Consider the following 14,219-nt stretch of genomic DNA (forward strand, 5'->3'; position numbering starts at 1 on the left):
TGTCATGGGGGGGGGGGTAGTTTGACCATTCTTAACCATATTCGTCTGCACATTTGTGGAATGGCGGGGGGGGAGATGCCGTACTGTGCCTGATATCACTTCTCCACTTATGTTAGCCGTGACCCGGAATCAAACGTGGGTTGCCAGGTTCATAGTGCGGTTCGCTAACCCCTACACCCCCAACTCCACCCCATTATACACTCTATCTACTAAAAACAACGACAACCGACATTCGCCACAAAGTAGCGGTGATGTCACCACGGCGCTTGTGCCAGGGCTATGTGCACGTTAAGGCCACGTGAAGTGTCAAACGCCCGCTGGCAGGAGGTCACAGGGCAGACCCAGGTGCCGTAGGTCGGCTGTGTACTAAAAATACACACACACACTTGAATGGCCTAATTATGTTTTTACTTTAAACGCTTCCCTTGAGTACGCTACTCGGCGAATTTAAATCACTTTTGTGTAAACCCCTTTTTTCCACCCAATTGGGATCACTGTTCTTCTCAAACTGAAAGCTGAAATCAATTTCTTAAACATTTGAGCAAATTATGGAATAATTGCCAAAGCAGACGCAATTATACACTTACACGTTCTTCTAACGACCCAAATATTCCCTTTTGACTCGGGGACTGTTAGTGCAGTCATTTAGGAATTATGGTAAATTTTCTTGCATTTATTTATTATTTCACCAGCACACAATGACACCAGAAAATGTCACAGATATTTGTTTAACAGTCACACAATGAGACGGGCAGTGGCTTTTTTTTTTCTCTTCGTATTTTCTAAAAAAAAAATCCTTTCTCACCAAATTGGGTCCTAATTCATGAACGTAAGACATGAACATGAATGCACTCTAACCCACACGATGGTCAAGGTAGAGATTTGGCCTCTAACAAAGCGGATATGAAAACAACTTCTGCCCTTTTGAGACGTAAATGAGTCTCGGGTGTTTTATGGCAGGATGGGATGATGACATGGCCCAGCAGTCGTGGCAAACCCAACGATGAGAAGACAAAAAAATGAACTCGTCTGATTAAAGCCGCAGACTAAGATACGCGAGTTAGGTTATTAAATGCGGTGCACCAAAGAATGGTTATGTACGACTATACTGTACATGATTCAGTGTGTTCACAGATTTGGTTAACCTCATTATATCGGTGCATGCACCGCCCCTCACACCCACATATAATAACTACGTGTGGCCTAGAAGTTTTTTCTGCTTTAGTCGACCAGACTAAGAGAGTTTGCTAAGTACTGACGTCTGCAGACGAGAGGCTGGACTACAATTTCCACACGTCATCGACTAGGCTCCGACTAAAAATGAAAAACGTTAACGAAATGAACGTGCTCAGAAAGTTGTGACATGCAGCTGGAATCTTCGTAATAAAAAATAATAACATCTTGCCACGTATGTCGTTAACATTGTGGACTTGCAAGGAAAAAGGAAATTTTTAAAAGTGGCGGCGTTTTGGGCCAAATGCCCTTCTTCACAGCACACAACAGGCCGGAGAGGTAGAGTCTCTACCAACACTTTTAAAATTTTCAAAGGCCGTGTCATTGACGAACGCGTTGGAATTTGTTGCAATTTGGCCTCTGTGCACCACTACCAGCGCAGTGTCGCCAAATGACGTTGAATCGTCGTCGATGGCTTTACCTGAGCCAGGTTGAGGTGGAGATTTCTAGGCTATCCCTTTGGTGCCAGGAATTTCATACCAATAGGAAGTTGAGCCAACCCCGTGGCTGCTTTGCCCTTACAGAGGCACTCATTGCTGTGAACATACCAGGCCTTGCCCTCGCTGCTGGTCATGCCTACGGGGACACCCACTAATTTATATTCACCCAGCTTTATCGCTCATCGGATTACTCCTGTATAAATACATATTCCGATTTTGATTTACATTTGTCTTGAGGGTTCTTAAAGTAAAAAAAAAACGATGTTGTGCATTACTCATTTAATGACTGGATGCGTCACATAGCTACTGTTCCAGCAGTATTGCTCAGAAGAATTCCTCATTGTGATTCTTGAAATGTGTTGGCCATTTGCATCATTCCGATTGCCGTAAATCTTCATAGGTTACGGTTGGTTTAGTTTCTTGGAAATGTACTTCCTTGTGATTTTTAAAGGGTTGTGTTAGTGGGAAAAAGTAGTGTGACTGAATTTTTAAATAGTTATTCATTATTATTGGGAATTACATTGCCCAGGGTTAATGTTGTAAAAACAGTAATTTAGTTTGTGTTATAATACCAAACTATAAATGTTTAATTAGCTCATAAGTTGTCTGGCTAAATTAAACTTGGGTGTGTTTTCCGCTCCTCCACCCACACACAATTTAGCTTAAACATAATCGGTTGAAAATTACTGTACGAACGATCGTTATCTTGCACCGATCTAATATTACACCTTTTAAAGGAAAAAATAATTTATCCGAAAATTAAAAGGTGTCGATTACGAAGAAGCACTTTTAAATGTAAGTTTAATCTGGTTGGTCGGTGCATTGCATTATCTAAAAACGCTAAAGAAACAAATATCTAGAAAATACTCCTAAGATATTGCATAGAATTGCTTAAAACGCATTGCTAATGCACTTTATTTGCAACAGAAATCAAACGTTACCTCTTAAGCTGTTGAGCCTTTTTATCGTGGTATTCACGATCGGGCCTTCGAAGCCAGAGTGTCTCTCTGTCCCAAATAGCATGGAGTCGTGCTCATTATTACTGGCGACCCTGAATCGGTGATGGAAATTCCACATTCCTATAACAGGAGCCAGTCTTTCCATGGAACAATCGCTGTTGACGTCACCGCAAGGGGCTATTCATTCTATCAACCCCAGAGATATGATGGGCTGAGTAATCCCTCAACCGGAATTTGAACTCGCAGTGTCACCTGAGCTGGACAGTGTGGCTCAAAGAGCATCATTATTTGTAAATAACGGACTTGTCAAAAAATCAATCACTGGGTTTTGACATCTTATTTTAATATTAATCTGTATGCATTAACTCTGCATTGGTTTGTGGTGATAGTCCTGTTTTATGGGGTAGAAATATTTGCAAATATACATCTGTTGGTACATTTGAATTCACACTTTTAGAACACTTATAGTGTTTTCCACTGAGATTTGATCTAGATGTTTTGTTTAAACACTAGAAACATTTGTGAGGATGGATTGTAGCACAGCAGTTAGCGCACCGCAATGTGAACCCAGCCACCTGAGTTCGATTCCCAGCCACGGCTGATAACAGCGGCGCGAGTGCGATCTGAATCGTTCCTGGGCAACCCGCACTCACCATTGTGGTGAAGTATGGTCAAATGGCCCCAAAAACTTGATGCAGCTTAAGGGAGGCTAAAAATGGCACTCAAGCATTTTTATGCCATTATTATTATTAAGTGTTCACAAATGTCAAGTTCGTCTAGCCAGAAAATCTAAGTATTGAGACGGTATAGAAATAAAATCTAATTGCATCGCTCATCTTTCATACATTTACGTTAACACATTAGATAATCCTGTAAACAAATTTAAAGGATCATAAGCCAAAATGTGCATGAATATTTATGGGGATATGTGTGGTCAGATGATTTAAACATTTTGTTTGATATATACATTATTATGTTCATATGTAAGCCTTAGGAATGGTTTATATTAAGGGTTTCTTTTATAGATAGTATGATCAAAATATATATTCAGCTGGGATATTCTCGTCAAAGTTTTAGTGTAATTTTACTATTTTAACAGTGTGCACTAACACACGAAAGGCAAATATGGATTGTTATAAGAATGCAATATGTTTTAGTAATCATACCAAAAATAACATAAATTGCATTTATGACAAGTTCTCACTAACCACATGCTTTTTTTTTATCCCTTTCAATGGATTCATTTCAGTCCTGCTAATACTTGAAGATGATTGTACAATAACATTTATAGTCACAGATAACCTAACTAAACTATTTTTTATTTTACCAGGTAAGGCCCAATTGAGAGATACAGCTCTTTTTCAGACACAACCTGACCACAAAGAATAGCTCAACAAAGTGGCTCATAATGTGGAAATGTATAGCGGCCAAACACTTTAAACGCATAATTCATGTGGAGGGAAAAAACCCGGACAAAAATCCACGCAACCACGAGGAGAGAGACACGCAAACTCCAAATATACAGGCGTCGGGGTTGGGATCGAACCCACGACCTCCTGTATACCAGACGAGGTAGTTAACATCTCCTAGCCACCGTGATGATGATGATGAGAGAGACACGCAAACTACAAATATACAGCAGCAGCAGGCGTCAGGGTCGGGATCGAACCCACGACCTCCTGTACACCAGGCGAGGTAGTTAACATCTCCTAGCCACCGTGATGATGATGATGATGAGAGAGACACGCAAACTCCAAATATGCAGCTGCAGGCGTCAGGGTCGAGATTGAACCCACGACCTCCTGTATACCAGGCGAGGTAGTTAACATCTAGCCACCGTGGTAGCCGCAGTGCAGTGTTATCCAGCCGGGTGGCTCTGTGGTAGAATGAACAACTCACAAGGTCGTCTTATTTGAATTTGGGTTTCTGCCAGCTCCAAGTTAACCAAGTTTTCAAGGGTGGTGATGAGGGCTCGGCCTGGACACCAATGACTACACACACAAAAAATCCCATTATCTTTTTTTTGGGTTCTGAGAATAAGCCATCTGACGATTATATAACGAGGCACTTGGGAAAAGTGCCGAACCCCTTGTGTTGATAAGACGTCACTATATTGGATCCCAGAAGTAGTTCTATGATATCCACTTCTGTGGGACTTCACGATTTGATGATTTATTTCACTGCGAGAGTTCTGACACGATTGTACGATCTGGATAAAATCGGAAAAATGTACATGTATACAGTTAAAAAAGGTTGACAGCTTTTTTGAGAATCGGCTAAGCCGATGCCATATGAATTTCAAATGACCACCAATTTTTCTGGGCCACCGTTGAAGACCAGCAACCACCCTATTCTGACGTGAGCGTGGAGGCACTTTGACTTGAATAATGCCGCAATGAATAAACACAGGTTGGGCAATGATGGGAGCCTAGCATACTAACGCAGCCTTTCTTTGCCTCTTGTTTCTTGTGCTGCCGCAACAAATGCCCCTTGCTGGGCCATGGCCCAGGATTGGCCCCCTATTACTACCCCTCCTTGTGTCGCAACAACAACGGGCCAACATCGGCCTATTTCTACCTGATGGGGCGGCCAAAAGAGCGGGTTCGTAAATGCACTCTGGTGTGGCACCTTCTTACAGCTGCACTGCAGCGCTCCCAGATCGAGATCGGTCACGGTTCAGATATATAGCAGAGGCCAAGCCAAATTAAAACGCTGGGGGGGGGGAGATGTTATATTGCAGAAAGGGGGTTTTAAATGGAACCCCCACCCACCCAACCTAAAAAAAATTGCATCCACTTTATAACTGCATTTAGTGCATTTTTTCTTATGATGCGCTGGAAACATTTGACTTGTTTAAAAAATAAACATGGGGAGAAAAGTGTGTATTTTACAGGTGGGATGGGTGGCTTATGTGGCTAATGCCCCTGGGAGAGAGAGAGAGCACTGAGCCGGGAGCACAGCTGGAAGCCTGGGTCCTCATCTGGGTTTCAGCCACCCATGATTAAACCAAGGTCTCATAATGCAGTCCAGTAATATTGGTACGATGGTCTCAGCCCGACAACCCCATGACTTCACAAAAATCCCTCCCGTGAAATTGTTATTATTTTTTTCTAAATTTGATGTATTGCATCTCCGAGTACATTCTAGTTGTCATGAAACGAATATACTTAACAGGTTGTGGAGGGAAAGGACTGTCCAGGTACTGGATGGGAGAGGGCTGTTTAAAGGGACTCCACAATCCAATCTGTGGTGACGTCTTCCAATAGCCATTCCCGGACGCAACGGGATGTTCTAACCGGTCGCGCGAGCTCCGAATAAATTTTTATTTGGCTCATGACACAACCCCGATAAAGCATGATTGGTATATAATTGCTGTCATGTCAACAAAACTTTTTTAATAAATGTGTTAAATGAAATGTAGGACAAACGTTTGATCATTATTGATTTCCAACTAATTATTCAGGGATAGCCAATTCCACAGAAAAAAGTTTTACGACAAATATGAGCCGTTGATATGGGACGCAGAAAGATTACCTTTTGATCTGGGAGGGCTGTCTTCATGATCGTTGCACGCTTTGTTTGCCATTTCACCACTGACGCTGAACTCTGAAATGTTTCGGGAGCGTGGATCTCGTTGGAAGTTTTCTTTCGATGCTTGGTTCTAGTTGAGGATGCGTGCCGACAAAACACATCTCACCAGCGACGCACGTGTGTGCCGACGTGCAGAGAGAGGCAATGGGGCTTGATTGCAATGTGACAACAATTTAGTCTGAAAACCGTGCATCTGTTTGTCACTCTTTTATCGGTGTGCTTTTATTTTCGGGAGACCAATTGTACATTGCCAAGACTCCCTCGAGATCTTGACACGGTATGACAGAGAGACGTGCATTCAGTGGAGGCACTGCATGCTTCTGTATCTTTAGCACACAAAAAAAGCAGCGAAACATATGCCACTACTGAAATGTATCGCAGCATTTTATCAGTTTCGCACACCCAATGTAGACAAAATACGTTTCCACCGGACGCCAAATTATTTCCGCGGATCGCTATTGCTCGTCAACGGCTACGTACAAAAGCCGGTCGGTCTATTCGCGTATAACCTGGCCGTCCGTGCGCCCACGCGCACGTTTATTCTCCTATGCAAAGGCAATGGCCGGGAAGGGCAAGAGAGCTTGGGGATCGGGTCGTTCTGCGCCCCGATGTCTCTGCCAGTGACGTCACGCGCATGGTGCCACCGCCTGTGACCCGGGGGCAACCTTTCTGGGGCGAGCGTGACCCTTACTTAAAATGACTCGGCGGGGGACGCAGATGGGAACGGCGCGATTCAATAGCAGTCTTTGCTCCAATCTGTAAGTGATGAGAATACCCCCTCCCCCTCCATCATAACAAAGAATATTTTGCAGTCTCGCTCTCTGGCTGTTTTTTTTTTCTTGTTTTGGGGGGGTAGAGGGGGCCGGTCTGCAGACATTACCATTGCATAGGACAGGGGTGGGGAACGTCCGGCCCGCGGGCCATATGAGGCCCGCAAATTAATTTGGTGTGGCCCTGCCAAGGCAACCACAGGCGGGACTCGAAATTCAATAAATCTTGGAGCAAACCTGGAAAAGCAGTTGCGAGTAGCAACATCATCAATAGCAGCTAACATCACCCCACGCCTCGCCAAAGAGAAGCAGTTCCAGCCATCGCATTAGGGGTGAGTTAATTAAAATGTTTGACCAAATATAACAGGCTAATTTTGAAGTTGATAATTTTGTATGGCCCGCGAATGATGTTATAAATATCCAAATGGCCCTTGGCAGAAAAAAGGTTCCCCGTGTCCATTTGTGGGTATGATGGATGCAAATACGCGTGCAAATACGCGTACAAGGCAACAGGTAAAGCGCCATTGGGCACTTGATGTTGTAAGAATTGTCGAGAGTGTAATCGCGTTTTCCCGATTAGCGTACCATTTACAAGAGGGAATGGGGCAGAGAAGAGGAAGCAAATGAGAAGAAAACGATCAGTAAACGACACTGCAAATGAGAGATTAAATGAGAGGCGCGCAGCAATGCCTAACCCAGCCGTGCGTCCGACTGTTACGTGTTTGTGCACACCGAGGTCAAAGTGATGGGAAAACAAACTTACTAATCAAGGAGACTGCATGGCATGTGGCATTGCTTATAGATGCTCCGCGTGTTTTCAAGGTAATCATTTGCTCTCTGTAGAAAGAAAAAGCTCCCTATGCCTCAACCGTGCTTGTTGATTGGTAGCTCTCTTTAACTGGGCTGTGTCTGGACATCTGTGAAACTGTTGGAAATCTATGAAGAGCTTTAAAAGCTCATCGCTTTCCTCCAGTACGAATAGATATTCCGATTCTGGTGTCTGCCAAATAAGAATTGCACGAACTTGAGTGATGGGTGTAAACATCTGAATCTAGGTAAAGTATGACGTTTAAAGACAGATTCGAATGGGCCACATTAATGGTGGGTAAAAAGTAATGAGAGTTCAAATCTCAACAACTCTCTGTAGACGATGGGTGGAAGCCATCGCAATAGGAGAATGCGTGCCGGCTGAAAGCTAAGACATTTAACAACACGCTGAGGTGTGCTGCTTACACGTCAGGAAGGTACGACTCCCAGCATGCCTTGCAGGCGTGTCACGTGATTACATTTCATTACCATGTTTCCCTCGCTTTCACGCGGTGGTAGTAGTGGATGCGTTCCAAAACAAGGGAGCCCAAAGCGAAACCGCGCGGGGAAGGCAGCTGCTTGTTGAGAAGCCCCGCAGTGCACAATGTTGTCCCACGTCCCAGTGACGGACTGGCACAAAAAGATCGGCCCGGGCATTTGTACACACACCAATCCAAATTTAGACTATTTCCAAAAAAATTAATTTTGTTTACTCTGACCACATTTGCAATTTCCCCAAACAGACCAGCCCACCGGCACTCGGATGGACTGGCCCACCAGGGCATTTGTTCTCTGGACTGCTGCTCTATAGCCAGTCCGGGCCTGCCACGTCCGACCGCATAGCAGCGTCTATGAGTGAATTCAAGCAGAATAGTAGAGCGAATTTTGTGTAGGAATCGGTTAGCCGCATACATAGCGCGAAATCGCACACACCGCACCCGTCCAAAGTGAGGGAAAACCATTACAATTTTCTCAACCATGTCCAGACCACCAGCTCAAAAAAGCCCAATGTGTTATTTAGACCACCAACTCGTAGTTCTAAAAAATGCGTGGTTGTTTTAACTGTATTGAGGACAAAAGACGGTCTACTTGGGTTTCTGTTTCACCGCTGCCTGAATCGGGAGAGGCCCCTTTTCAACCCGGTGTGTATGTGGCTAACTGACTATTCGAGGGCAATAAAAGTGATGGAGTCTTGTACATGCACTTGTCTGCAGTAACTGTTACAGATGTTAAATCTTTACAATACAGTCATGGTGAGTGCACCACACACTGATTCGAGAGAGAGAGAGATAGTTAAACTTGTTTTAAATGTTATATTGTACACTTTCGATAAGGGCCACAATCTTATACTGATGTCAAGATATACGATTTTCCAAAGACTAGTTATAGTTTATTTTTACATTTTCGTGATAAACAATCGGCCTAACAATCTCTCAAGTGATTTATATAACAATTGTCCAATAGATAACATTATGGCTGCTGTATATCACGTGAAAAAAATGAAAATAGTCACTTTCGCGAATACTTTGTTTTGTTTAGCCAACGCAGCATTTAAATGGGGGAAAAGGATAATTTTTACTCAGTTTTCTCCAGAGTTGGCAGCAAGTTTCCATGTACACAAGCAAAACGGAACACAAGCCACATTTATCTTGCGAGGCATGAGAGCACACTCATCTTCCAGTGTAAACAATACATCGGCCTGCGGTTTTGATTTGAAGCCATGAATCTTGCAAGGCAGGTTATCTCTGCGCCGTACTCGGCATAAAATGGCACAAAAGGGCTTTTGTGCAGCTGCGAAAGCCATAAACGTCAGCAAAACTTCCACAGTGATGGGCAACTACACAAGGCAATCCTAACACAAAACTAATAACGGTTAGTTTTTCGCTTTGAGTTGTCAAAAGGGAATTTTTAATTGGTTAAAACACCGAATAAGTTTATTGACTTGTTTGAGTTGCAAAATATTTAAGCAATCTTTTTAAATACTATAGCGTGTGACTTGTGATATTAAAATGTACAACGCAATCTCAAATTAACTGAAGTCTGAGGAAAAAATGTATGCCTGGATCTCTCGCAAATATCTTTTGATGTTACCACAACTGCGTTTGTTTGAAAACGCTGTTCACCTTGACTACAAAAGAGAACCTGAGGTTTCACGTAAAGTTTTCACGTAAAGTTTTCATGGCCACGTTACGGTGACAAAGGCACACTGATGCACAACATGAAACAAGTGCCTTACTAACAATGCATTGACGAGAGCCGTGGACATGTGATCTCTGTGTATTGTGGGAGATCTTAAATGGGGGGGCCAGACCAAAAAGGATATGAACCACTAAATATAGACACAACGTGCACGATATTAACTGAATTTTTTTCGAATTAAAGCTTTCGTGACTGCAGGGATTCATCTTCTTGGTTCTTTCGGTAAAGTCGCGTAGAAGAGAAATAATAAAATAATACAAAATAAAATATATATTTTATTATGTTTTATTTTTATTTGTGTTAAACATAATAAAATGAAATTATGATGTTTTATTTTTATTATTTTATTATTTCCCTTCTACGTGACTTTACCGAAAGAACCAAGAAGATTAACTGAATTGATATTCAACAGAAAACAAAATATCTCGCCTTGCGTGCTGTTTATTGTCAGTGTGGAAAAAAACGGTCTTATTCGTGGGTCTTTTACCCGTAAAAATGTATGTAATGCATATATGTATTTTTTTGTAATGTATATTATTTCCACAGCATTTGTTGCGAAGCAGAGTGTGTGAAGGGATGTCACGTCCTCCCTGCGTGCGTGTGCCCGGCTGTGCCAAGTCTTCGATTTGTGTTATTCTACATTGGGCCCTTTTCATTGATAAAATCCTTATTGGAAAATCCGCGTTAATTCACCATCCACATTGTCAAATCCAAGGAACCAAAAAGCGTCCATCTCATTGGCTTTTAGCAATGCCGAGAACAAGACTTGGAATAGGCGACAAAGGCCTTTGCCGTTGCAGCACTGCCAACTTTTTTTTTTCAACCTTGTTTCCTCACTTAACATCGTAAATGTTCCTTCAAAAAGTATCCTGAAGAAGGAGATTAGTGCTGGATACAGTCACATTTTGCAAGTGTTACTTGTAACGTTGATCCTTCCCCCTGTATCAATAGTTCAATGTTAATGTTCCATTTCATTGAGGGACTACAGTGTGGCATTATCTTGGTGTGATCTCTGCTGTTGTTGCTGTTGGCTTGCCCAATCTTGATGAATCGGAACTCTAACATTTATTGATTATTATTATTTTATATTTAGTGACTTGCTTACCGTTTTCTCTATGTTGCACCCCTGTCGTGTTTCTGCGTCGTTTGCCATTCTAACTCGCTGACCCCATGCCCCCCAGTTCTGCACGTGCGTCAAAAAGAGCTTCACAGCTCGTCGGATTCCTCCGTCCAGTCTAGAACAAGCATTCTGACGATTTCCTATTTTGTTCTCCACGCAGACGGCGATGTCTGGCGAAGTCCCACCACCGGGGCTCCCTACGCGTCCGTTCCCGAAGTGAATTCAGCGATGCGCTAAAGGGGGATCGGGGGGGACGAGCGACAGACAGTGACAGCGCAACCGCCCGTCCGACGACAACGACCACGACACCACGACACTCCGCCAGCGGGGCCCGATACAACAAGGCCCGAAAGAGTTTTTGACATCTGCGTCTATCGCTCAAGCTTGCCCTAGAGTAGGAGGAAAAGAGAAGGAACAAGATGAAAACAGTATATATTGTACAAATAAAAACAAAGTAATTTATTGGTACAACAGGATTGTTTCAGGGAAGTCAGTTTCGGAGCCGATGTACGGTTTGCACAGACGTATCAGAAGAATCGTGATTTGCCGGAAATTGACCCGATTACCGTTGTGTTCACTGGCAAAAGTGTACGAGGAACGAGGAGAATCCGTCGAGATACACAGTGGAGAGAGATTTACGTAGAGGGGTGAGCAAATATATTTTTTTTCTTTCCACTTTCCCTTGGGGCAAGATGGACCGGGGGGGGACAATGTACATCACCGTCAAAAAACCGAGGGACGAGGAGAAAAACAAACGACGCAAAGACTCCCGAACGAAGATGCTTCACGTCTTCGTTTTTAAGACGTGACTTTTTTTCAGTAGCCCGAGCTAATCTTTTACGTTCTTTTACCTTACCAGTGCCTGTGGCAGAGGGACAACACAACAACGAGAACTTGAATGAAACAAACTATAGAGGTCAACTCGCTATACTGTCAAGTAAACATTGCTGTTATATCTGGTTCGTCAGCTGGAATACATATCCCCGTCTTCAAGTGTGGCTATTGAACACCAGTAGCTGATAATTAAAAAAAAAACCTCTAATTTCCTTGATCTGATAGGGATTAAACATTGTTACAACTGTGTCTCCTTTTGAAGGCTACAGTTTCTCAAAAAGATCTGGTTTCTCACCTGACCTTCGGTATTTTCAAATGTAAACACGTGCGAGGTTGTGTTTCCAGCGCACCGTGGAGAATGAGTTTGCGTAGACGTGGAAATAAAGCATTAAAATGTATTAAAGTCGGTTAGGTCCATAATTGTGACCATATTTAGCATGTGGTACACATTACTGGGCAGGGCGGGGGGGGTAAAAGTTGTATATTTTTTAATCCTTTAACATCTCACTTTGAACATCGATGAGTACCACATCAGTGTTTTTTTTTTCGAGGAGGCATGGAAAAACTTGCTGCTGGATTAATATTCACATCTAATCTCTTCTGATAGTGTTGGACAATTTCACCTTTGGCGATGGGTCATTTGTCATAATGGTTAAGCCAGCGTTACTAAAAAAAACACATTAAATGTAAATAGCAAATGCCTTTCGTTTGGTACGTTTACCACAAGCGATGTGATCACATTCATTACCTACAGGATTATTTTTCATATTGTTTCTACGAGGAACAAATGATCCGATTGATGAAAATATTCGAAAGCGAGGTCATAATTTGTACACACTTCTTGAAGTCTGTTCATGTTCTGTTGATTTTTTTGCACCGAAAAGCCAGGGTTAAAACATGGGTTTTTTTGACACGTGACCGCAGTTACCAACACCTCATTATTGTTTGTGAGCTTGGTTAATTGCAATATGTCCGAGCGAGCTTGGCTATCGTCAAAAAAACTGTTTTGTCATACGTTGGATAACCCGTCCTATTTCATTTCACAGTGTGGGCTTTGCATTGTGGAGCTGCACATATTATCGTGCATTGTTTACCAATAGGCCAAGACCATTAACAAATCATTAGAATCACTGAAAAATCGTTTTGTTCACTCGTGTAGTCGTGGACGTAGCAGACACTTGACATTCTTAACCGGATTAAAATGTGCAAACAGTTATTTTGTGTAATAAAAATGTACAAACTTTTGTTTTAAGTTATAAAGTGGTTTTTCTTCACGAGTATATTATTGTCCCTGGTAATGTGATTGCCAAAATGTGAAATACAAACCCACTCCATGATCATCATCCATTGGCTGTGATTTGATCATAATTTAACATCAACAATCTAACATACATGTACTGTGCTTTCGGAGGGCAGCATACGCACATTAGGAAGACTCTCCGTTGTCAGAAACGAGAGGTGTTGCAGTATTGAGTAAAACTTTGCAAGCCCGTAATTATAATATATATTTGGGGACACATCCCCCCCCCCCCCATATTCAAATGTGCTCAAAATGTCCCCCCAATATAGTGCTATAAAATAGATTTATGTTTATATGATTGTGGTTATGGTTGTACTTTATTAATCCCTCATCTCTGCCATTACATGCAATGAAACAAGAAAAGGTAAAATAAAGAAAAAACAGCAATGTAATACAATACACGATTAGACATTTTTGTAAAAAATAAATAAAAAGTCCATCCTATGTGTTAGTGAATTTTTTTTATATTTTAGGCAGGAAATGGCAGGAAATTCGTTTTCAAATTTAGAAAAAAAATTCTGGGGGGGGGACCCCCAGCCCCCCTTGGAAGATTTGCCCCCCCCCCCCCAATGTTGACTCCATGGCTACGGCCTTGCAACATTGTGTCAAGCAGACAGCAAACACCGAAGCAATGTAGTCGACATCGCTGCAAGTGATAGCGCTTGCCTGCTGTACGTATGTTGGACTTATTTCGTACCAACCGCGCTAATCGGAGGGGCGGGGGGAAGGACAACAAACTAAACACAAAAAGCAGTCCTCAAGAAATGAGTTTTCAATTCAGAAAATTCTACTTATCCCTCTGCCATGCATGCCTTTCCAGCTTTCAGCACAGCACACGCCGGAATCATACGCATCTCGTCCCCCGGAATGGCTGAAGCTAAGTGAAATAGTCATTAAAGCGGCAGGCAAGAACAACCACGGCCCGCCGTTCGCAAAGTTCGTGGAGTTACCCATTCAGAAATTCGC

General features: G+C 42.6%; 1 protein-coding gene across 1 annotated transcript in view; it reads left to right on the forward strand.

Annotated features, from left to right (window-relative positions):
• The window catches only part of LOC133355407 (membrane-associated guanylate kinase, WW and PDZ domain-containing protein 1-like), a 325,885-nt gene extending 312,594 nt beyond the window's left edge, over positions 1–13,291 (forward strand). The window contains 1 exon segment of the mRNA XM_061572686.1: positions 11,280–13,291. Coding sequence (XP_061428670.1) covers positions 11,280–11,356 — 77 coding nt within the window. The 3' untranslated portion in view covers positions 11,357–13,291.
• The last annotated feature ends 928 nt before the right edge of the window (positions 13,292–14,219 follow it).

The sequence above is a fragment of the Lethenteron reissneri genome, chromosome 51 (genome assembly GCF_015708825.2).
Source record: "Lethenteron reissneri isolate LAM-NWPU_2019-01 chromosome 51, ASM1570882v1, whole genome shotgun sequence".
In the NCBI taxonomy this organism is placed as follows: Eukaryota; Metazoa; Chordata; class Hyperoartia; order Petromyzontiformes; family Petromyzontidae; genus Lethenteron; species Lethenteron reissneri.